This window comes from Struthio camelus, chromosome 9 (assembly GCF_040807025.1).
Source record: "Struthio camelus isolate bStrCam1 chromosome 9, bStrCam1.hap1, whole genome shotgun sequence".
Classification (NCBI taxonomy): Eukaryota; Metazoa; Chordata; class Aves; order Struthioniformes; family Struthionidae; genus Struthio; species Struthio camelus.
Genome location: NC_090950.1, coordinates 16,808,531 through 16,834,346, shown reverse-complemented (window position 1 = coordinate 16,834,346; position 25,816 = coordinate 16,808,531). Strand labels below are relative to the sequence as shown.

The following is a 25,816-nucleotide window of genomic DNA, read 5'->3' as shown; positions in this document are numbered from 1 at the left end:
AGCAGATGGGCAGTGCAAAAGGTGACTTTCTCTGATTTAAAAGTTTACATGTGGGACGCCTCAAGAAGTCTTAGTACATGATTAAGCTGTTATTCTGTAAGCTAAAAATCTGTAGAAGGGTGAAAAGGATTCACAGGAGTTATCCCCTTAAAAGCAATATTCACTTCATCACCACTGAAGAAAGAATTGCCCCCGTGTAGAGAGGACCTCAGCGTTGTGCAAGACGGCTGCAGGTCCTGTTGCCCAGTGACATAATGTCAGCCCCCAAAAGCTTGTCATCAACAGCTGTCTTGGGCACTGTGCATGTAGAGAAACAAACCATATTTGCTAGTACCTGTTTTATGAATCTTTGCTGTCTGCCAGATATTTTTCAGTGGGCTCCAAGGAGATGATGTCACAGAGAGGTTCTGCTTCCTTGCTGTCATCCATCCATCACCTAAATTAGGTGTTTTTCAAAGTTTTTTTCACTAATGTACCAACATGTTTCTTTACCTAGTCATGCTTTCTGGTTATGGAATCCCAAAATGATGGGAATCACAGATGAAGGTTGATGGTGGAGTTACAAGGGGATGGGCAAACTCAAAGGGGGGGAGTTGCTCTTTATGTGAGGGAGCAACTAGAATGTATGGAGCTCTGCCTCGGGGTGGATGAAGAGCAAGTTGAGAGCCTATGGGTAAGGATTAAAGGGCAAGGTAACATGGGTGACACTGTTGTGGGGGTTTACTACAGGCCACCTGATCAGGAGGAAGTCGTCGATGAGGCCTTCTACAGACAGCTGGAAGAAGCCTCACGATCACAGGCCCTGGTTCTCATGGGAGACTTCAACCACCCTGACATCTGTTGGGAAGACAGCACAGCTAGGCACAAACAGTCAAAGAGGTTCCTGCAGAGCATTGATGATAATTTCTTGACCCAGGTGGTGGAGACGCCAACGAGGAGAGGTGCAATGCTAGACCTTGTACTAACGAACAAAGAAGGTCTAGTTGGAGATGTGAAGGTTGGGGGCAGCCTTGGCTGCAGTGACCATGAGATGGTGGAGTTCAGGATCCTGCGAGGAGGGAGCAGGGCAATGAGTAGGATTGCAACGCTGGACTTCAGGAGAGCTGACTTTGGCCTCTTCGGGGACCTACTTAGGGGAATCTCCTGGGGTAGGGCCCTAGAAGGAAGAGGGGTCCAAGAGAGCTGGTTAATATTCAAGCGTCACTTCCTCCAGGCTCAGGATCAGTGCATCCCTCTGAGGAAGAAGTTCAGCAAAGCGGGCAGGAGACCTGCATGGATGAGCAAGGAACTCCTGGCCAAACTCCAGCAGAAGAAGGAAGTGTACAGAATGTGGAAAAGGGGACAGGCCACTTGGGAGGAATACAGGGACGTTGTCAGAGCGTGCAGGGATGCGACAAGGAAGGCTAAGGCCCAGTTGGAATTAAATCTGGCAAGGGATGTCAAGGACAACAAGAAGGCCTTCTTCAAATACATCAATAGCAAAAGGAAGACTAGGGAAAACGTGGGCCCGCTGCTGAAAGGGGCGGGTGCCCTGGTGACAAAGGATACAGAGAAGGCAGAGTTATTGAATGCCTTCTTTGCTTCTGTCTTCACTGCTAAGGCCAGTCCTGAGGAATTCCAGACCTTGGAGACAAGAGAGGAAGGCTGGAGAAAGGAAGACTCTCCCTTGGTTGAGGAGGATCGGGTTAGAGATCTTTTGTCCAAACTTGACATCCACAAATCCATGGGCCCCGATGGGATGCACCCACGAGTGCTGAGGGAGCTGGCGGATGTTATCGCTAGGCCTCTCTCCATCATCTTTGAAAGGTCCTGGAGATCAGGAGAGGTGCCTGAGGACTGGAAGAAAGCCAATGTCACGCCAGTCTTCAAAAAGGGCAAGAAGGAGGAGCCAGGAAACTACAGGCCTGTCAGCCTCACCTCCATCCCGGGAAAGGTGATGGAACAGCTCATCCTGGAGGTCATCACTAAGCATCTGGAGGACAAGAAGGTGATCAGGAGTAGTCAGCATGGATTCACCAAAGGGAAATCATGCTTGACCAATCTGATAGCCTTCTATGACAGAATGAGTGGCTGGGTAGATGAGGGCAGAGCAGTGGATGTTGTCTTTCTGGACTTCAGCAAGGCTTTTGACACTGTCTCCCATCACATCCTCCTAGGTAAGCTCAGGAAGTGTGGGCTAGATGAGTGGACGGTGAGGTGGCTTGAGAACTGGCTGGATGGCCGAGCTCAGAGGGTTGTGGTGAATGGCGCAGAGTCAAGTTGGAGGCCTGTGGCTAGTGGTGTCCCCCAGGGGTCAGTCCTGGGCCCAGTCTTGTTCAATATATTCATCAATGACCTGGAGGAAGGGACAGAGTGCACCCTCAGCAAGTTTGCTGATGATACTAAACTGGGGGGAGTGGCTGACACACCAGAAGACTGTGCTGCCATTCAGAGGGACCTGGACAGGCTGGAGAGGTGGGCGGAGAGGAACCTCGTGAAGTTCAACAAAGGCAAGTGCAAGGTCCTGCACCTAGGCAGGAATAATCCCATGCACCAGTACAGGCTGGGGACTGACCTGTTGGAAAGTAGCTCTGCCGAGAAGGACCTGGGAGTGCTGGTGGACAACAAGTTAAACATGAGGCAGCAGTGTGCCCTTGTGGCCAAGAAGGCCAATGGGATCCTAGGGTGCATTAGGCAGAGTGTTGCCAGCAGGTCGAGGGAGGTGATCCTGCCCCTCTATTCAGCCCTGGTGAGGCCTCACCTGGAGTACTGTGTCCAGTTCTGGGCTCCCCAGTACAAGAGAGACATGGCCCTGCTGGAGAGAGTCCAGCGGAGGGCTACCAAGATGATTAGAGGGCTGGAGCATCTCTCCTATGAAGAAAGACTGCAAGAGCTGGGCCTGTTCAGCCTGGAGAAGAGAAGATTGAGAGGGGATCTCATCAACGTGTACAAGTATCTGAAGGGGGAGTGTCAAGAGGATGAGGCCAGCCTCTTCTCCGTGGTGCCCAGCAACAGGACAAGAGGCAATGGGCAGAAACTGAACCACAGGAAGTTCCATCTGAACCTGAGAAAAAACTTCTTCACTGTGAGGGTGACAGAGCATTGGAACAGGTTGCCCAGAGGGGTGGTGGAGTCTCCTTCGCTGGAGATATTCAAAACCCGTCTGGATGTGATCCTGGGCAATATGCTCTAGGTGACCCTGCTTGAGCAGGGAGGTTGGACTAGATGATCTCCAGAGGTCCCTTCCAACCTAAACCATTCTGTGATTCTGTGATTCTGTGAAAATCAATCCTCTTCCATAATGACAGACTGATAAATCATATCTGTTTTCCTCTGCAATGCAAAGGGGGGAAAAGAGGATAGGAATGACCTAATTTAGTCATCGAGATGTATGGTGTGACTAGAAGAGTTTTGCTAAAAATGCACATAAAATGTAAATCCATCTTTCCTGTAAGTGACTGGGCAGCAGTTGACTTCTGTGACTCACTTGAGAGAAATTCCATGGGAAAAAGGTCAGGCCTCTCCGAGACTGAAAGAAAAAGAGTAAATGATATATATGGTGACTGTAAAGCAAGTCCCTGCCTGGTATCCCCTGTCTGCACTACATCAAATGCAATCAGCTAAACAGAGGTACTAAAATTTCTAGGGCTGCGGTAATTTCCCTGTCTTCGAGATGCTGAGTACACACTCGTTGACAAGGTCCTGCCTTGAAGGTCAGCCTGGGAGGGCTGGTTCTTTTAAAAAGAAAGTGAGTCTCATTTGCTGCTCTTGGCATGCTGCCTGAAAATCGTGGACGTTTAACCAGTAGCTTTTTCCTCACTCCAGTCAGACTAAAGTGTGGCGTAAACTACAGCAGAGTCATGGCCAAAACAAGTGTCCCGATTGGCTGCCGGGAGAAGCAGCCAGAGTGGAAAAAGCGTGTGGATGGCCTACGTGCAGTGGAGTTCAAACGCACAGCGTTTGTTTATGGAAGCTTATATTCAGCTGTACCAGCCGATGTCTCAGTTATAGTCCGCAAGCACAGGGGGAACAAAGCATTAGAACTATGTTTGAGAAGTAACTATCTGATGACCGTGATCCCTCCCCTCCTGTTCCTCTACTCACCCTCTGTTTGCCATACAAAATTTTTGACTGTTTCTCCATGGCATAAAAGTTGCAATACCTTCCATCTAGCTAGCAGAGACTGGAAAAACATCTGTAATAATTCAACAGAACAAACGTATCTTGATATGCAGCAAGCTGATCTGTTAGCGAGTGGCAGAAGGGAGATAGGAAGAGCAGGATTAAATGGCCTAGTCTTACTGAAACACCAAGAATCCTCGTCCTCTCCAGCCCTAATCTGGAAAAATTCACACAAATTAATGGGAAGGGAAAAAGCTGTAATTGAGATTTTGTGGAAGCCTGGCTTTACTGGTGTATGAGTCTTTCCTGAATTTCTGTGCTTTAGAGAGAGCATTTTTTCTGTCTTTACCTTGCCTTTGCTCTTTGGAAAGCACACCATAGCCCTCTCTCTGGCTTTGGTAGTTACTTCAGGCATGGTACAATTTAAAGACTATATGTTGTTCTGTGAGCAAGTGAGTTTTACTGTTTGGCTTGGAAAGCCAGGGGAGGTTGCCACTATCATCTACAGGGGACTGGACCTTAACAGTGGTAAACGTGAATACCCTGTGGAAATACTAAATTTTAAATTTAAATACTAAAAGCTACTACTCTGTAGGCTTTTGTAGGCTGTCATTACGGAGCTATGTACAATGTGTCTGACATTCTTCCGGAATCAAACAATATTAAACTAATATCAATTAAAAAAAATCAAACTAATAATAATCTGCTGAGGTTCCTTAATGTCCCTCTCTGAGGAAAAACAGTTCACTTAACTGCTTTTCAACTTGAAGAATTTTCAGAGGTATTTATAGAACTGATGTGCTATTCGGGAAGGCAAGGTTAAAGAAAAAAAGCCTTATATTAGGACGAGAAAATAGTGATGATTGTAGTTGTAGTAGGTCCTAGTTTCTTGCACACGCTGCAGTTTCAAAATTACTTTCATGGACACTATTTTGAGAACTGGAAACCACGGCTTTTGTATTATCTGGCAGCTTGGAGTCTCTCAGATGGCACTAATCTCCAGGGACACGATCCAACAAGTATTTCGATCTATGTTCAATTGAGGTGAAAACAATCCAACTGACTAGTATAAAACTACATAGGAAGTTAGAAGATTAAATGATCCACAGGCCTGGGACTTGATTCTTGAATCTCATGAACTGACGCCTTCAACAGTATCTTGAAAAAAGATGAAGGCCCCATGACTGGAAATGTTGTATTCATGGTTGAATAAGTTTACCAAAGGACTGGAAATGAGTGTGGATGCTTCTGAATGCTATTCCAGGTTGGAACAGGCTGGCTGACTTAGACGGTTGAGTCATCTCCACACAGAGCTGGCAGAACAAAAGATAATACACAAAAAAGGGGACTGAGCTAAAGATAGTCGCTTGTCCCTGTTGTAAAACACAAGAGAATGAAATATATACTGACCTGCAGCGCTTTTGAAAGAGGCATTTATATTAAGACTGGGATAATATATAGCCCTGGTTACACTGCATGGGGTGATTTTGAAAGAAAATATAGTTTTGGTAGAAAATATGAAGAAGAAAAAGCATCTTGCAATTGAAGATAGATATAAGGGATATAATATGATAATGAATGGTATAAGGATATTTTTTCTTTATAATTTCTCTCAAATATGTTTGGTTAGAAACAACTTAGTAGCTTAATAGAAATGTTTTGACAACATAGCCTTTCCAAGCAGTGTAACGACAGCAGTGTTACTGTTTTTTTTTTTTCCCCCCTTCCATATCTCCTCTCATGTTCTGGGAACCATATTCTGGGAGCCAGAATATGAGAATAAACAAGAATGACATTTCCCACTAAGCATGAGGAAAACTTACAGATGAGCCATATTGAATTCTGCTATAAATATATAACTATCAGCCCTTTATCGACAGAGTTCTGACTTCTAGCAGGCAGAATGTAAGCACAATATGAGAGCCACGTTAATAAGACTTTCCTGTGAGTAAGGGTTTTGCAGAGGTGATAATTTGCTAGGTAGCTGCCTGCCAGAGGGAGATATAGAGGCTATAAGGTTTTCCTTATTTCTTTCTGTCTATCTCAAAGACCACTGTTAAAGTGTGAAGTAAATAATTCAAAGGCAAGAATATTCCTACCTTGGTACAGGGATACAAGAACCTCCACATCTCCTTTGCTACAGTGTTTGCTTTTACATGGCAACAGGATTGCTTTTACCTGGCCACTTACTAGGAACGTCCTGGAGATGTGAGCTCTGAGCCTACCATGTTTCCCTCTTTAGCTACCCAGGGACAGAGACTCCTGCACGGTTTATCTGATGACACACAGGTATGATAACACAATATTTGTTTGAGGATTGCAATTTCTGCTCTACTAAACCCTGTGAAAATGATTTTGGCTGCAGCCTTTATATAGTGTGCATATCCCCTTGATGGACTGAGGAAAGTCTGAGGAAAAGGGAACAGCAGGAATATGGTGACCCAGGCTCTTCAGCGTACAGTGCTCAGGCTATGTGCAGTTTTGGCCCTGTTGTTAATTCTTCTGCTTGTGATTTTTATGACCAGCTGTTCACAGTGCTGGCGTTCTGCTGCGCTATCTGTAATTCCTGCTACTGCTCACCACGTTCCTCCTCAACCTGGAGTAGGTTGCTGCCTTCCTCTGACAGATAAAGGAAGTTCATTTAGTTTTCTGTAAATGAGGAGTTTCATTCTCTCACGTTACCTAGCATAGATTCGCTCTGTATGTTGCTCTGGACAGTGCCAGCTTTGGATTATCTGGAAGTGAAGCAGCCAGATCTCCTCTGAAACTCCATTCCTAAAGCTCACACTACAGGAGCAACATGTACTCACAGTGTCAGGGTTTGCCAACCTGACAAGTCATCAGAATTGCCTGGGGTAAAGACATCATCTTCCTGAGCATCCAAGCTAAAGGAGCACTATCTGCAACCTCTGAGAAATTATTTACAAAGATTCAAAGTAGCTGCCATTCTGGCTTTGGGGTAATGTGCTAGCAAAGATAAAATGATTGTGTGTGATGCGTTAAAAAATAATTAAATTTCCAAATCTTTAGAAAAGAGTCCTCATGAGGCTTTATTGGAGGTTCTCAGTTTACTCCAGTCATTCCTGAACAACAGATAAGCAAGCACTAAGAGGCCTGTTGCTTGCCTTGAATGCGGGCAAGGTCACATTTATCAGAACTATACTGCTATTCAGAGTTTGCTTACTCTGTGCCCCTTCCCATGTAAGCTGAGAACAGTGTAGCTCCCAGTCTCAAAAAGGCATGTGTTTTGCTCACTGGCCTAAGAAGTACAATTGAGAAGAAACATCCAGACTGAATATATTGCACTTTCACAGTACGCTGCCTGAAACCTAAAACTACTTCATTGCTTCACCCAGTCCTCGCCATTTTAGTGTTAAAGGCCTGAATCGATTCGTTATCTCACATTTACATTGATGCGGAGTGAGTGAGTTAAATGATTATGTACAGTAGTATGTGTTAAAAACTGAGAAACCCTGGTCTGCAGAGAAATTTTTCCAGCAGTGATCTGAACATAGCTTCTCTTCATATCCCCTTCTACCAAATAAAACTAAGAGCACGTGTAATGTAAGGTGGGCAAGCAGATGAGAAAATAACCTCAAGACAGTGCTTAGCTCGTAAATACTTCTAAGCAGAGAAGCGCTTTCTCCTACTAATTCAGTCATGAAAGTCTCCTACTTCATATTTGTGTCATGGACACTCTGCTCAAAACTTCATCTTTCCTGGTAATGATATTTAACTGTTCATTTAATGACAGCATTTTTATTTTCCACGCCTTGTTTTTACTGGCTACCACCTCTTTTTCCCTGTAAATGTTTTCTTGTCAAAAGGCGAAATAGTTAGGTATTGCAAAGCCATATGATATTTGACCAACCAGAGAGGTACTAAATTAAGATGTGCAGCTCTTCGCTTTTCTCCACCTTTCTTGTGGTCACCCTTCCACATAATGGCTGCTGAAAAACTAGAAGGCTTTCTGAAAGGAGACATCAGATGAAATGAAGAAATTGCCAGGCCATCTCCCTTCTTTCTCCCTAAAATCCAGTCCTCTTCAGAAATCCTGGCAGCAGTTTCTCTACGGCCATCTGGGTTTCCTCGTTTATGTTCTACAGGAGGTAGGAAATAAGACTAATTTAATGTCAATTTTTTTATGAATAAAATGTAATTATGAAAAAGACATACCTGCAAAATTAGGTTTTGTCAGACAGCAGTTTCTATTTATCTTATATAAGTCAGCTGGAGAGAATGAGATCATTGTGGACAGGCAGTACAGTCATAAAATTCTCAGAGCAGGGTCAGGAAAAGCAGCTTAGACCAAAGCCATTCCAGTAACAGAGAATATGAAATCTGATGTCGTCCCATAGGGGAATACTTGCGGGACAAGCTTCCAGTGTTTTTTCCCCAGATTGTCACTAGAGGAATCTCTACCAGGTTTCTGAAATCACAAAAGAATAGGCTTTAGGGTTAACTGTTGTAAAATACTGACCTGCCCTCCTCTACTGGTCAAACACATTCGACGCTATTCAGTCTCCTTCATACCGCAAGCTTACTTCAGAGGAACATTTTTTACATTATGATGGTTTGTTGACATAGACACAAACCCTCACATTGACTGCCAGTTTCAGACAATTTTATAAACATATTTTTCTGCTGGTTCCTATTAATCCCACAGTAAACATTTTTTTTTTTTTGAATGCCAGTTCCTTTTCTGTTATACTCTTATCTGCATCCCTAAACAAAGGCAAGGCTTTAAATCAGTCATTATGATTAATTGTGCATTTCAACACCTCTCGTTTCAGGCTCTGGGAAGCATTTTATAGTATGTTGGGTGAGGGGACTGAAATCTTTACAAGATCAACCCTGACCAGCAGGGTTTACAAGATGAATTCTGTGGGGTTTGATTCTTGCATTTTTGTGCCTGTATGAATCATGTACAAATGAATGCAGTGAGAGCAAAAAATGGGGATCACACCTTTGTGTCCAACAGAAGCAGAGAGGGAGGTTTTAAGCTTCTGGTGTAAGGCCAGGTCAGCACTGTATTCAGTAGGTTTTATTCTCTTGTAACTCCTGCTGACTTCAGTGGCGCAGAATTAGACCTTGGGGCTGCAGCAGTCATGACATAAATGCCACAGGACGAACCGCAGGCAGAAACTTAGCACAGCTTTTCATGGGCATTTACGTCTAGCTACTCAGCCTGAGTACAGGAATATAACTCTTCTTGTAATTTCAGAGCCGCTCGTTCGATCTTTTGCGTAATAACAGGATGACAGCCGATTATACCCTGTAAATGCCTGCTAACACTATTAATCTTTTGTTCCTATGGGTTGTTTATAGCTATAATTACAAATGAGTGAATGAAACGAAGTAATTTCTTACTGCGTGGGCTGGGAAAGAAACTATGAATATAGCCCAAATGATTCATTCAGCACTAGGTAGCGAAAGGTGCTGAGCATCCCAAATTCCACTGAAATCAGTGGGCTCGTAGCACTTCTGAGGAAGGCCAAGCACTTCTCAGCAACTGGCTGGATCATGTCCATAATAATAAGACCGGGGCGGCGACTCACAGAAGTGTTCTGATTGAAGCTGAGCATAAATTAGAGGGAGGCAACCAAAGAGAAACTATTTCCAGACAGCAAGAGTAGAATTTCAGTAACATTTATCCTGATTCTTTGAAAATAAAATGTCTACGGAAGATTTATTATTAGGGTTGAAGTTTAAGAGGCCCTTATTATTGGCTCACGTACATATATATATTAAGTCAGGCAAAGGTGATGCCCACTTTAATGCCATATTATTGCCAGATGAGCCTTTAAATTCACATTTATGCTATTTTAAGTATTTTTGTAAAAAAAAAATCTTTTTTGTTCATCCTAGTTTAGTTCTCATGTTTCATAGGCTTGTGGTCAAGTTAAAAGAGCCATGAGCAGCTAAGTGAAATATATTTGAAGAACATTTTTTGTATGATTGAAAAGGATTTTTTAAGCTTTCTATTACGTTGGAATATGATTTCTATTAGTATTATTCTTGAATCAAGACCTGATATTTTTCAGCTACCCCACCTGATTTTGTATATCAAACAAAACTCAAAAACTGTATATCTTTTTTAATAATTACACAAGGTAAATGAGTTAACTAGAAAAGCAGGTGTGACTTACAAACTTGAAGGTGCTTTATTACTCTAACTGCAAAGATAAACTCAGATTAGATTGTAACTGTTCTGTAATAAGCTAGATCAATCATATAAACTCACACTGCTAGAAACTTCTATTTAATTCTGTACTTTGTATGCACTTGAGCCAGGCAGTGAAATCACAAGGCTATGGAAATACCTTTATAACATAAAGAGAGGAAAAATTTTATGAATTAAACCAAAAAAAATTTAAGCTAGAATAGCTAGAATGATACAGGAGAAAAAAGAATTTGTCATTCAGAACAAATGACTAATGACTGCTGCTATTGAAAACACATGAGGAATGGCTTTTGCCCGGATAAAATGGACCTACTGTGATGGTTACATATCAAATTTGCTATCTGTTATAAGACTCTGTGTGATCTTTAGTGAAGTGTTAGACTTAAGAGTATTTGCCATGATGATTTTTTTCTATTCTTGGATTACTGGTGGTGGTGAATTTTTGACACTTCGTTCTGTCCCAGATTTTACACAGATTCATGCTGTTGTTTTTCTTCCCTTTTTATTTTATTATTGTGTAATAGACAACTTCAGTATTGCAAGATTAGGGAAGGAAGTCCATGTGGCCAACATTACCCTATTTCAGCATGGGTGGAAAATATATCCTTGTGGGGCTCCAGAATAAAAGAAGAGATTTTTGAGGCCTAGACTTACAAGGTGAGATAAGTTCAAGGACAGGCAAAGCACAGTAGGAGCAGAGAGCAAATTGAAAAGTAACTGAAAGATATGAAAATGGCCTCTTATAAGAAGATGCAAGGGACCTCTAGTCTGTCATGTTCGTTCTACATATGAGTTTTGACAGCTTCTCTGCAGAAAAGGTGTGGAAGATACATCAAGAGTGGGAGCAGGCTAGCTGGAGAATTGTTTTGGAAAGAAAGGCTGTGCAGAAACTTCTTTGGGGAGGGACAGTATTCCTGCTTGAAACGCTAGAGCAAGGGAAATCTTTTTATCTTCTCCCCAAGTGTTTGGTTTGTTTCCCAGCATATGATAACTTTGGTTATTACTTTCATATGATGAAAGTCATGAGTAAAAGGCAAGTGACAAAGAGAGTTGCTGTCCCTTTTTAAGTACTAAGTAAAGGATTTGCCAGCTTTGTCTTTGATTTCTCACACCTTTTCCGCTTCATTAACTGTAATATACATATGACTACTCTTTAAAAACCTCTAAAGCGACAAATGAAACTCTGACAAGTGCTGATTTACATGGACCACGCGAGAGGCTCCCTGATGCCCCACCTGCAATTTGGTCCATGTAAAGCACAACTCAAAGTTTACAAGGGCTGGCTCCTACGACCAGACCTACCTCCTTTTTGGCTGTGATGACAGGCTCGCAATAGCTAATGAGCTGCCATGAAATATGTCTGTTTCCATTTCAAGTTGCACCAACTACATATATATTTTGACATTAAAAATTGTTTGTGGTCTGGGGAAGAAGGAAGTTGCCAGTCATATGCTGATCTCATACAAAAAATTAGGAAAGAGATACTGGAGAGAGTCCAGCGGAGGGCTACAAAGAGGATGAGGGGACTGGACCACCTCTCCTATGAAGAAAGGCTGAGAGAGCTGGGCCTGTTTAGCCTGGAGAAGAGAAGACTGAGAGGTGATCTCATCAACGTGTATAAGTATCTGAAGGGGGAGTGTCAAGAGGATGAGGCCAGTCTCTTCTCCGTGGTGCCCAGCAACAGGACAAGAGGCAACGGGCAGAAACTGAACCACAGGAAGTTCCACCTGAACCTGAGAAAAAACTTCTTGACTGTGAGGGTGACTGAGCATTGGAACAGGTTGCCCAGAGAAGTGGTGGAGCCTCCTTCCCTGGAGATATTCAAAACCCACCTGGACGTGATCCTGGGCAATATGCTCTAGGTGACCCTGCTTGAGCAGGGAGGTTGGACTAGATGATCTCCAGAGGTCCCTTCCAACCTAAACCATTCTGTGATTCTGTGATAGGGACAAGGAGGAAGGGATAGGCAAATAAGGACAGGGGGTTACTGAGAATATAAAAGAAATATCCAGACATCTGAGGAAAAAAGACAGTGAAGAAATGAAGATTACTAATAATTCAGGAAGCTCTTCTCTCCTATAGTATTTTGCCCAAATATCTGCCAGCTGAATCCTAGATATTATTGCTGATCACTGAAAATGCCCTGGGTCTGAAAAAAAATTAACTTGGCAACTGACTGTGAGGTTACAGAAAATGGATTTTCACAGTGACTTTCTGAAGAGAGGACTCTCTGCAGTTGCTCCCTTTCTCTGCTCTTGCTCACTGTCACTGGAGCTGAGTGACATGAAAGTCCCTTGGGCTCCCATGTTCAGAGCACCACAGCTAATAATAACAAACTGGCACTCTCCCTTTCTCCATGCTGACTTAGCCAAACTGTTTCATTTGTGATGAAGAAATTCCCTTGTTGCAAAGGGAAAGAAAGGATTTAGCCTTTATGAAAAAAGTTCAATAAGGTCAAACGTCAAAGGAGAAAACAATGACGATAGTAAGAATTAGTGAGACATTTTTTTCATGGGACCTTTGTAGAAATCATTTCCTGGGGTTAAGTTACATATTACATTAAAAACTATGTATGTTATTCTGGTGTGAGGCTAAGTTCCTACTGGCTTCTTCGGAGATTTAACTACAGTTAACTACAGCCCACTTTTATAGTAATGCAGTACCGAAGAAGGTTGCAGTAGCATCAGGAAAGCTGAAGACCCTGCTAACCAGCAGACTATTCAGGCCTTGAAGCTGGTATTTCTGGATAGAAGCAACGTTCCTAAACCAAGTGTCAGTGTAAGCAAGGCCAGATAAAGCTCTTTGGTGATCCATAACTGGTAGAGGTCAGTTTTGAAATTTTGCAAGAATTTTCCCTTCTATCAGACAGTATCCTAGTGAAACCTCTAGGGATATGAGATCTCTTGGCCACCTCTGTCACTTTGAATGCAGTGTTTTGGATAGTTTTCAGCCCTGTTTTCTCTCTGGTGAACTGTCTAGGAACAGTCTAAATGAAACTAATTTAGAAGAGACTAATGAGAATGACAAGAAAATGCAAAAGTTTCTAGTCAAACTCTGACTAATGAGCTTGCAGTTTGAGGTACAAGATGTATTTATTTTTGTCACAGTTCTCTCTTCTCAGCCCATTTTCCTCATGTTAGAAATCTATCTTTGTCAGCTATCTCCTCTTGTTTCATTGTTTCTTCTTTACATTCTTCTTTACTAATTCTTTTCAATCTTCCCTGCCACTCTTTACATGTACTCTTTGATACCAAAACGCTTCTTAGGATTTCTCCAGGATGCTCTCTCCACTTTGTGCCAGTTGGCTTCCATCTAACAGTGTTGTTTTGTAGCCCATGTATTTATCTCGGCTGAAACTAGCTGCTCTTTCTGATAGAGATGAACGGCCAGTCGATGACTTCTCAAAGCCCCGTGTACACATGTGAGGCTCAAATGTTGATTTTTACCTCGGATTCCGGAGGGCTGCAACTTCGTTTACTCCCTGTCCTGCGCTGGTATGCCAGCGACAGCACCTCGGGGGTATTCCAGAGTGCTGCCCGCTGGTCATGTCTTTTTCCCTTCAGACTGCATTGAAGAAATCTGTCATTTCTTTCATGGTGATGGTATGAAGTGTGTCCTACATATCTCTTGTGATTTAATGCCATCTTGATGCATTCTTATTTTCCAGTTTCTTAATTACACATTCTTTATATCTCTAGGTACAAGTGCTGTTGTTGTTTGGGACCTGCAGGGAGGCTGGATCTGTCTAGGACCTCTTTTGAAATACTTATCTGCTTTTCTACCTTAAAACGATAGCTGTAATATAGTAACAATTTTTTCTATCTTTGCTTTTCATAAGCTCAATTTCTTATTTGAATTTTGTACTTTTTTTTTTTTAAGTTAAGATACAAATCCTTGCAATATCTTCCTACTCATGACATTGTTCACTTTCAGATGATGCAGTCTTAAGTTACTTATCAGCAGTAGCGCTGATTCTTGGAAGGGTGAGCAGAGGCTTTTTATGGATGCGTGCATAAATGATCATACTGTCTGCATTCAAAAGGTATTTGGTTTCTGGTGAACCCCGCAGGCCTGACAGAAGTGGCAGGAGAAAGTAGGTCATGAGTAATTGCCCAAAAACTAGAGGGTCTTTTCTGTTTCTCCTAAAAGTTAGCAAGTGCCGCTTCATCACTGCATTAGTTCTCTTTCACTATTTCACAATTTCCGCTTTCATTGGCCTTCTCCACTCTAGGAGCCCCTCAGGACCTAGGACATATAGTCTTTCTCTTTGGTTTACTCTACCTCCATCCCTGCCGTGCGTGCTGGCTGGGCCACAAGGAATGAACTCTCCCAATTAACTGCAGAAAGGATCTGGGCACATAACACACAGTCTGGTTTCTACGCGGCGCTCCAGACAAAAGCATCCAGTTCTTAACGGTTGCGATATTCAAGGTCAGGTTTTCCCTTTTTCTCTCCTTTTTTAACCTGTGGCTCCAAAAAAGCACATTTGTTAGACCCATAGCGCCATTAAAGATAAAAAATGAGGGGCCTACACGACCCTAACACAAGGGGATCTCAAGCACATGAATCCTGCTTTCAGTGCTAATTTTTGTTGTGGATTACGCCCTTTGTCCTCAAAAAAAATTTCCCAGGTGTAAAAACCCACAGATTTCAATAGGCTGCTAGCTGTTTTTTAATAATTTTACATGAATTGCTAACATTTAAGCTATTGTTTACAGTATTTTTTCAATTACACCTTGTATCATAACAGGCAGAAGAGGGGAAGGTGGGGAAGTACATCTTCCTCTCCATCACGCTTGTCTTTAGTTATGTGTAATAGCTTTGTGTTAGATTAGGCAGATGAACTGCATTTTTATTAGGAAAATCGTTAACACGGAAACAAGGGAACGATCGACAGTCCTGTAATCCACAGAAAGGTGGGATGTGCAGCGTGGCTGCTGCCGCCAATAACGCTATCCCCACACGGGATACGCCGCCGCTGCTTTTGTGGGCTTCGGTCACTCGCAAACTGCAGAGCGCAATTAAATTTTCGGGAAGACGTTTATCGGGGTGCGCCACGGGGGGGAAATTAAACCGCTGACAAAACGTTAGAGGAGGAAGCGAGTAAAACCCCTGCCTCGCTCGGCACTACCAGGACCGCGGGCGCTTGCCAGACGAGGCCCCGGCCCGCGGGTCGCTGCAGCCGGGCGAGAGCGGCGGCCGCGGCGCGGCGGGATGCGCAGCGCCGCGCACACGGGGCGGGGCCTGGCCGCCCGCCCGCCCCATCGCCGCCCCTGCGCTGGCGGCGGCGGCGTGCGGCCGGGCGCGGCGGCAACAAGCGGCTCTTGTTTGGCCGCCGGCGCTGCCGGGCTGCCCGTGTCCTCCCACTGCCCGTATAAAACCCGGCGCGGCCGGGGGGCGCCTCCTGCCTTTCGCAGAGGAGGAGCCGGCCCGCAGCGCTGCACCGCGCGGCCGGCCGGCCGGTGGACTACAATTTTTTTCCCACCCCCCCTGCCTTTTCTTTCTCCCCCTCGCTCTATTTATCCTTTCCTCCCGCTCCGCAGGAGGCTGGCGGCGCGGGGAGCGGCGGGCGGCCGGCGGGTGCGGAAGATGGCGGGGAGCAGCGCCCGGCCCCCGCGCCTGCTGCTGGCGCTGCTGCTGGCGCTGGCGGCGGCGGAGCGGAGCCCCAGCCCCGGCCCCGGCCCTGCAGGTGAGGCGCGGAGCGGCGCGGCGCGGGGCGCGGGGGCGGGCGGCGGGGATGCTGCCGGCGGGGGCCGGCGGCCCCTCTGTGCCGCTGCCGCTTGCCTCCGCCGCGCAGAGAAGAGCCGCCTGTCTGCGCTCCGCGGAGAGCCGACACTGCCTCTTTCCCTCTTTCTTTCTCCCCTCTCGTTTTCCCTTCCCCCACCGCGCACTTTAAAATGCCTCTTTCAGCCCCGAAGCAGGGGCTCGGGGTGCGGGAGAGGAGAAAGGGAGGGTTTTTTTTTTTTTGGAAAAGGGGGCAGGGTGGGCTGCGGTGCGGCGCTCGCTCGGATAACTGTTTCTCGTGGGACTCCTGCCCCGGCAGAGCCCCTCAGGTTGTTGTCTAGAGGAAGCTGTTGGCTGGAGCTGTTTTAGCTCACCGGAGTGAGTCACGCAGAAATACATGCATAATCCCATTAAAAAAAAAAGAGTATAGATTCCCCATTGGAGGTGGAGTGTCTCTGCATTCCCCTCTTTCTCTTTTTTTTCTTTTTCTTTTTTTTTCCTTTCCCCCATGACAAGGTGTTGATATACATGTTTTTTTTTTTTTTTCCAAGGCTGGGAAAAGCGTATTGTCATTCGCTTCTTCCTTTGGCTTTAGCAACTTCTAACAGGGTTTTCTACTTCTTGTGAAAGTGAGCTGGAGGCTTCAGTGGTTGCTCACTGCCTTTTGTGGGCACTTTAGCTTCAAGGAACCAGAAGATGGAAATTTTATCTTCAACATGTAAAATAAAGGAATGTATGCAGGAAATTCCCTCAGAGAGGGAGGTGTCCAAACGCATGTATGTCAAATGATATGCCAAAACATATTTCTTGCTCTAATGCTGTTTTAAGACTCCATATTTCTGATTTCTACTCTAGAAATAGAAGGATATTCTGTCTCACTAGACTATTACCATATGAAATCTGAAGTGATGTTAATACTTGGCTTGCTTACTCAAGAGTGTAATCAAGTTATTTTTAATATCTAGCTAAATTTTCTCTTTATGGGCAGAAGGAAACTTTCTTTTCTGAGGAAAAAAGTTTTGTCAACAAATTCTGATTTTGATGGGAAGTCTCATGCCATGCTTGATAAGTAATGTTTAAAAAAAGAAAAAGTGTTGATGAATACCAGACTCAGTGAGCTAATTATTCTCCAGTTTTCTTAACTGATTGCTATTCTTAACCATTACAAGGTTTTCTTTCAAAGCTGACCTGTGCACTGTTCTTTGCAGCCTGTCAGGGGCGTGTGCGGGAGCATTACAGTTTCGGCCATTAGTGTCCTGTAGAGCTCTAGCCTACTGTAACATGTTCTGAGTAAAATGTTGAGCTTCTGGTTTTGTAGTCAGGGCAGTGAGATTGTAAGGCAAGCTGGTTTGGCAATTGTAGTTGCAGTTACTGCAATCACAGTTATATTTTCCATAAAATATCGGTTGACGTAATTTTTTTTTTAAACTTAGGTATTTCAGATGTGGGCTTTCAGGTTGATATGTACTAATAGCTAACATAGCAAAGTTTTTCTTTTTTTTTTTTAATTTTACATCAACTGCATTACTTTGTACTTCAGAATCCTGCTAGTGGTGAAAGGTGTGAAAAGCAAACGGCTTAATTCGGGGCAGTAGATACAGCACCGTGTGATCTAGCAAATCAACAATAGGGACTATTGCCTATCTTGCTGTGCCTATAAAGTAATAAATCTTACACTGTGCAAATTACATTATTAGAAACTACTAATACATTATATATATGCAGTCACACAGAAAATCCTAATTCTTTCTAAACACTAGCAGTCTGTACTGAATCATAGCAGGCTGCTGGCTTACAGCGCTCCCTGAGTACTTTCTTGATCCTAGACATCGCTTGCTGCGTTACTTGTTTTTATTCCAGTTTTAACCCTTTGTGTCACCCTTGATTCAGCTTTATTGCTTGAAGAGGGACAAACTTTAATGCGTCTCCGTTGCAGAAATCTGGGTTTTAGTTTTTAGGCTATTGATACTTTGTACAACTTGGTGTAAAAAGGCGACATCTGAAGATGCTACTTGCATGCCGCATTTTAAAGCGGTTGGTCAGTGTTGCTTACTTCAGACGTAGACTGTAACAAAACTGTTGAAAACTGACTGCCAAGCTCTGCCTTTCTTTATTTTTTTTTTTAATAAGGCTTCATTGCTTTGCTCAAAAAAGCTTAGAAAAGTTATAACAAGAAAGATGTGTGACCAAATGGTGCAGTAGCTGTTACTCAAGTAATGAGCAACGAGTACAGCTCTGGCAAACTCGGTTTGCAGAAATCCCTCCTGTACCCCTTTGTCTCCGCTTAATTTTAAAGCAATAACAAAAAAGAATACTATTAAATTCTGAAAACTCTTTTAAGGAACCGTTTGATACTTGGACTCCTGTGTGGTGAAGAAACAACAGTTTCAGTGTTAAAACAGCAGCATTAAAATATTTCTGCTCCACTATGCTTATTAAATATATATCTCCCATCATCTAGCACAGTCCAGAACATGATGAGAGAGAGCAGAAAAGAAATGTGTCCTTCTGGAAGCTAACTCTATTCTTGACAACAGATAGAAGTGATATTCCCACCTGAAATGTTTTATTAATCAGCTGTTTGCGCAGGAAGTTTCTCTGAGTTCTTTGAAGCTTTTCCTCGAAGCGAGGGCCAGGTTTGCAGTTTGGCCCTGGCGCGTTGCTTGGCTCTGACGCCGTGGAGCTGCAGGCTGTAACCGCTGGGAAGTCGCAGGTGTCGAGCTGGGCCCCGAAGCGCCCCGCTACCTGCGCGCGTTCCTGAAGTGCATGTGGCAGACGGGCTGCTAGTGGGAAGGGTTTTTTCGATGGAGAGAGTTTCTTGGGAAAGCGTTCCCCTTCTCCAGGGGCTCCGGGAACTTACGGCGTGACTTACGAGGGCTATTGCAGCCAGAGCGCAAGGGCAGAGAAGAGCTTTCGCTGTGGTTTGAGCCGTAAAGAATTGTTTCTTCCATCCTTTCATTCATGTAGGGTAAATCTTGTTCAGGTGCTGGTTTAAATTATTAACTTACTGGTTTAGCACTGCAAGGACTCACTTGAAGATACAGGACATACTATTGCAATTTCTGTTGACTTTTTTGGACTGAATCAAAACAGCCGCTGTGCCTGACAGTAAGCAATTTATAGACCTTTCACTCTGAGGCATCTGTGGTGCGCCTACAAGGGAATTTGGTCATTTAACCGTCTCAACCATCTCTTTACTAAAAGCATGGAAAGTCTCAGCGCATATGATGGAGGAGGGGCCCTCTAGGGCCTCCTACCATCTCTCCTCCCAATTTTTCCTTCATCTCTTGCTTCTCTGCTGGTATCACTTTTGTTTGGCTTATCACCCTAGTGCCTAAAACTACACCAAAAACCTGAGATACTGCGTTGGAAACATCAGTGCTCCTGACACAGCAGCAGATGAGGAGGAGAGAGAGGCAGGCAAAGGAGCTACAGCTCCTCTAGACCCCTGGAAAGGTTTGTGCCTCTTTACTTTGTGTGCTTTTGAGGACTCCAGGACAGCACTGTCACCCCCGTTTCACTGGTGAGGTGTGGAGGCAGAGTGAGTGACTTACCTGGCACCATACACTGTAGGCAACTGAATTTGGATTACTGTGTCCCACCCACCTTCATCCTGACCACCTAGCAAATGTTTATTAATTTGTGCAGCATCACATACACCGCTTCGAATATATAGTGATCATTTGCCTAGATACCTGTAGATTCCAGCTTATAAATAAATGTGAATAGCAAATGAAACCGTGGGTAGTGCTGTGTGTACTGGAAATTAGCTGAAAATAAGTGGACATGGCTATTGGGCTGCAAAGCGGCAGTTACTCTTCTGTCATGTATTTTCCCCGTGGAAATACTGTTGTCCTTGAAGACTTTCTCCAAGTTGGTAATTTGAGTTCTTTGTAGTTCCTAGTAAAGAGGCTGCACGATGCCAGTTAGGGTTGGAAAATGAAAATCATTTTAGAGGGTTTTTTGGCCAGGCTTTGCTTTAGTGGAAAGGTGGAGGGAAAAATTAGGCTGTGGAGCTAGACCACAATGGTGCATGTGGCATTGCTTCTGTCTGCTGCAGTATGCTGAAATTTTGACTGTAAAATACATTTCTACTTAAAACAGGAAAAAGTAGTGCAGGTGTGAGGTTTATCATCAAGATTTGATTCTGTGAATTGCGATGAAAAGGTACAGTAGAATGATCACCATATTGTCTGAGCTGGGGAGGTTTTGGGTGAAAGTCTTTCCTATCCAGGATCTAAACTAACTGTTTTCAGTTACAGTTTAACAAGCAACAGATTTCTCGGGTACCCCTCGCATTAATTACATAGTTCTGGAGAGTCATTATTTATGTTTAAAAGTTCTTGTATTTTTCCTTCACTTTTGCTTATTTAAGCAAAAAGTGACTCAATTGCTTAATAGGGAACCATTAAGTTTTCCCACTGAACAGCATTATTACAGTGCATGAACAAAGTATCTCTATTTGTGTAGAGCTGCTAGTCTCTCTTAAAATATCAATTACTTTGCATACTGCCCAAGTGAATTTGCTGTCCATGAAGGGTAGGTGTGGTCCCAATAAGGACATCTCTGTTTTCATTTAAAATGTCAGCTTTTTGTAGTTCTTGAGGGACCAGTTTCAAGTGAGTTGAAAGTGAAGAATAATTCTTGTTCCTTCTAAATTTGAATGGTGAATGTAGTTCCCTCCAGCACAAAGTAAAACTTGACCAAACAGATCAGTAGTAGGAATGTGTCTCAATGTATAGGAATGTCATAGGTAACATAGCTCTATTCAATAAAGAACCACTTAATCATCAAGGAACATATGCTTGTAAGCACAGGTTTGCACCACAAGTAGCTTTAGGTGATATAATAGAGTTCGGTTGTCAAAATACAGATTATACTGGTCGTGAAGAAGCTGAATATATAAAATGGCTGGTTCTTTGGATTTTTCTTTTTGCCAGGAGCTATAGTTCCTTTTACAATTTGTAGGAGGAAGAAAAGAAAACCAAAAAAACCCCACAAGTTCACTAAAGAAACAGAGCAAGTTTTTTTTATTTGGTGATCTTCAGAATAGTCTGACTTTTTCCATGTTCAATATGTGTCTTTTTTTAATATATTATAATTGGTTCCAACTCTGCAGTGTGAGTGCAGAAACTTAGGTACCTACTAATTTGAAATATTTAGATTAATGACAAAATACACAGTTAACATACTTGATTGTTTCATTCCATTTGTATTCAAACCAAAATTAAAGGTACTGTAGATTACTGTGTAATTTCTTTTAAAAGACGTGGCTTTTTTTGTGTTGGAGTACAAAGTAATTACAGGCCAACTTTCTTAATAGATTAAGGCTAAGTAATGGAACTCTACCTTGGCTTTTGAAACGTTATATTAGAATTTTGGGGCAACTTTGAAGAAAACCATTTTATTTTCCAGGTTGATCCACCATCTCTTAGGGGTTATCATTTGAAAGTGTCTCCTCCATGTAAAAGATGCAAATCTACTGATCCACGGTGGATTTTCTTAAAGAACAGATATGGGATATGAAAAAAGGTCTTTTTTTGATGTCAGTGCTGATTCTTCAAATGTAACTGGAAATATTGTTTTTGAAGCTGGCTGATACAGTATTTATAATTAATGCAAAAATGTGAGCAGAGAGAAGTGTGCAGACAGGAACTGTAAGAATAAGCACAGACAAATGCTAAGCAAACAAGAAAAGATTGCTGTTTAAATGCCATTCCTGTGAGAGTTAATTTTGTACCTATGGGTCTAACTATTAATGTAATGAGTCAGCCCATTAGAGATTCTCACTGAAGTCTACAGGTTGTTCTCTGAAGCAGAAAACAATCAGTATCAGAATTCTTTTGCAATTTTTTGACTCTTTTGCAAAAAAGTAAAAATCAGATCAATTACCTTTTGTTTTGTAGCTCACATCAAACTTTAATACAATACAGAGTTTCTCAGGCTATTCTGATAAGCCATTTAATAGTTCTGTTTTATATCATTGTAAAATAATTGTTCATACTGTAGTGTGAGATCACAATCAGGTCCATAAACTTTTTAACTGAAGTACCTGAGTTGCTGACCCAAGATTTTATTTGATGTTAAAATAGTCTTGGAACATGCATCATACGTTATACACATCAAGGTATTTTGTGTTAGGAGTAGAATAGGATATTTTTTTTATTGGTGCTATTACATGATTTGAAGGACAGACTTGCTGGGGCAAATACCTTTCTCTAGGAAGTGTGGAGCTTTAAGCTGTTCATTCACACAGAAAAAGGGTTCTCTGCAAAGTGCGTTTCTGTCCTCCTCAGGTTGCCTCGTCTGTCTTTCTGTTCAGCTTGTTAAACAGTCAAAGCCAGATTTTGGAGATCAGAGAATTTTAGGTGTCCGGTAGCAGAAGTAGAGCCAGATGGCGAAACTGTAGGGCACCTCTTTCAAAAGAACTGATTAGTCTGGACGGTAGCATCTTCTGTCAATGTGAACTGTCGTGCAGGTATGAAGGGAAATTACAGGACAGCTCCAATTCCAGCTCCAATTTCCCCTTTCTTAAGTAAAGACATGATGTCAAAGCTTAACAGCTGTTTCATTGATAGATTAGCAATATGAAAACAGGCTTTAAGAATATTTGGTATTGTGTGTGACCACTTTTGTTTAAACAGCTGTATTTGCTAAAGAGTAGCTTAAGAAGAAGCAGGCTCTTCTCTAGATACGTATTTATGAGAGGCACAGAGGGCAAGACTGCTAAAAGGCAGAAGCTGAGTAAACTTTCTCACTTAGACAGCTGATGTTAATTGTGTCCCGCTCTGTGAAGCAGAGCCATGATGACAGTTTATAGCAGGGCCATCCGGTGGGGGCATCTGAGCAAGACCCAGCCTGTGGAAGACTCCATCTGCTCCCACTCCCAAAAAGATTGTTGTGGTTTAGTTGCTATCTGGGCATTAATAAATTGCTGTAACCTGATCTGGTCCCTGCTCGTCAGGAAGTTAGACAGCTCTGTTAGAAAAGTTGCTTCATGCATTGCATTGATGTCACTTACAAACATTTAATTTAATTTTTTTTTCCTTATCTAGGAGCTAAGGAATGTGTCTTATCTTTATTTTGCTATAGAATTACTGATTCAGTAAACACGATCTCATCCAAGCCCATTGCAGCTGGTGGAAAAAAACTCTCGGGGACTACTGCTGCTTGTATCTGGTTTTGTTCAGCTATCAAAATGAGGAAATCTTTCATACGAGTGAATGCTGGCCTAATCATCAGCCAACACTGCACTTGTGACTAATGCTGTTGATTGATGAGTGCACATACAGGTCTTAATGAGCTGTTGTTGACTGTACATTCAATACCACTAAATTAGGGGAAAAAAAGAGCCCAGAGAGATGCAACTTTAAAATATTTTCTGAAGAACAGCTGTGTATTGATATTATGAGTAATTGCTAATCTTCATGTCTGAAAGCGTGTGTACACAGAGAAAGAGAGAAAGTAATCACTCAGAGAAAGTCTGTTTTAGCGTTTCTTTCGCAGTGCAACTGTTCATCAGATTTTGCATCCAGAGAAAGGGGAAAAAAAAAAGGTTATGAAGACAGGCATGAGTACGTGAGACTAGGTAATGATACCTGGTGGTGTTCTGGTTTCTGTTTGTATGTTGCCTGGTTCAGTGGGTGATACACGTCGTTGTTCTCTTGCTTACTGCTGATACAGATGCTCTATTTCAGTACAGCTACAAGACACCAAATTGTTGTTGTTATTTTTTAGCTGGATGCATTCAAGAGTTTATCATTTCTCTGTAAACGTTTTAGTTGCTGTAACTATGTGGCATGAGAAATTGTGATTAAAAACCGAGAGTAAGTGGGAACACGGTATGCTTTTAGTTGGTGTCGGTACATGTGAAAGAGGGACGTGCCTGTTGGTGCCCACAGCATCCCTGTGGGCTGCTAATTAAAAGGAGAGAGAATTTCTTGCATGAGAAATCTTTACTATTTTCATAACAGGCTTCAGATTTTCTAACTGCACAGTTATTGAAACACTGTTCACCTCTTCATAAATGGATTTGTATTGTGGATGGCTTTTCAGAATAATAGAACTTGAAAGTTAATGGTTTAATTACTTTTTTTAGGTCTTGGAGAACACTCCATTTGGATGCAGTTAGCAGGAGAAATTAAGAAAATTAAACTTCTAGTATCCTGTTCCGGGGGGAATATATTAGCAAGTGCTAATCTGGTACAGATTTTATATTATGAGAAAACTCAGAGTAACACTTGTTTAATATAAACATGCGTTTCTGCTAATCCAGTTTCTTTATTCCTTTAAAAAACGTGAGTAGAGGGAGTACCCTATAACAGGCAAACATTTATTATTATTGAGGACGTTGCAGCGATACTATCTCTTCTAAAGGATCTGAACCTGGGAAATTATACATTCTATATATCTCTTTGTATACAGCTTCTGAAAACCTTCTACCTTTACTAGTCCTGTTCTCTGGCTAGGAATGGTGTTGCGAGTCTTGTCAGCAGTATCTGTTGCTCTGTCATTTCAGCAAGGTCTCCAAATCTACCTGAAGAGAAGCAGGAAAGGGGTATCCATGGACAGCCTGTGCATTTGGGTGATCCCTGATAATCATGTGTGTCAGTTGTGGTCATAAACTGCCAGGGTAGCTTGCAGCAGTTTAAAAGCAGCAGTAATTTTTTTCTGCAAACTGAACCATTTTGAGGGTCAGCTGGTAGCAGAGGTGGTGCCTGCACCTTCTTTAGCTCAGGAATAACTATGCTTATACCATCAAAAGGCAAACATCTGTTATTACTTTGCTTTAGTTTAATATATCTGCTTTAAAGTGGAGAAGGTACAAATCTGTTGACAGTTAGCAAAGAAGCATCTGGTACTTTTTTGGAAATTAAATATTTGGGCTGCTCTTCGTATTTTACAGTAAGGCATGTTTGTATTGAAGCACAGCAATTAACGAGATGTTTGTAGTACGGGGGAAATGGACTAAACTTTCAGGAGAGGTCTGTACAGAAAGATCTACTTTTTCAGAATCTAGCTCTTGATTGGAAGCATTGGCTCTAACAAATCCCTCTCTCACACGTAGATATGTATTGGTGCAGGAAATGGTCAATATGCACTATGTGTTCGGGCAACCTGTGACTTTTTTCTTAACTTGCTATCTGTTAAGATTTAAAATAAAATATGAAGTTAGAATTATTACTTCCCTTTTATTTAGGGAGGTTCTTTTGAGCACGTTTCATCTCTCCTCCATGGATATTTTTTAACAGCAATGCAACTGTGGTGTTAAGTTGCAGAGGATCCAATCTTACAAGGTATTCATGGCTATCGTTAATGGATGTTGAAACAATTCTTTATCTCCTGGAAAAAGTAGAGGGATCAGAAGAGGCATGCTGCAAAATGTTCCCTGTGGAACAGAAGTCATCTTTATAAAATAAAGATCAAAATCTAAAAACAAAAAAATCATAGCTTCTCAGTATCAAGTAGTCTCTGTGAATAAGTCATCTTTCTCCCTATTGGAGTGTAATGCACACTTCTTTCCTGAGACATAAGACCCTGCTTGCTATTTCTGCACATCCTCATATTTTTTTCAAGAATCCTTTAGGGGGAAGGAACCACCCGGCTGAGATGTGGTTCTGTTCTTTTGCCCCTTTACATCAGAAAGCTTTGCTTGCTCAGAAATTCTTGTTGGCTTGCTACATTCTTTGACCATATACATCATATAAACTGATGCTGGGTAGGTCTGTATGTTTAAAGTTTGTGTTTATCACAGTGTATACTTAAGATCTTCTATGTCTGTTGCTGGATTATGCTAACTAAGTGTAT

General features: G+C 42.5%; 1 protein-coding gene across 3 annotated transcripts in view; it reads left to right on the top strand.

Moving 5' to 3' along the window:
• The window catches only part of PLOD2 (procollagen-lysine,2-oxoglutarate 5-dioxygenase 2), an 80,065-nt gene that overhangs the window by 8,502 nt on the left and 45,747 nt on the right, over positions 1-25,816 (top strand). Inside the window, exon 1 of one of the 3 annotated variants that reach the window (XM_068953845.1) lies at positions 15,571-15,974. The exons of 1 other annotated variant lie outside the window; for it this stretch is intronic. In XM_068953845.1, coding sequence (XP_068809946.1) covers positions 15,875-15,974 — 100 coding nt within the window. In that variant the 5' untranslated portion in view covers positions 15,571-15,874. Of the gene's footprint in view, positions 1-15,570; positions 15,975-25,816 lie in introns of those variants that run through there. One more of the 3 variants, XM_068953846.1, reaches the window with a different exon arrangement.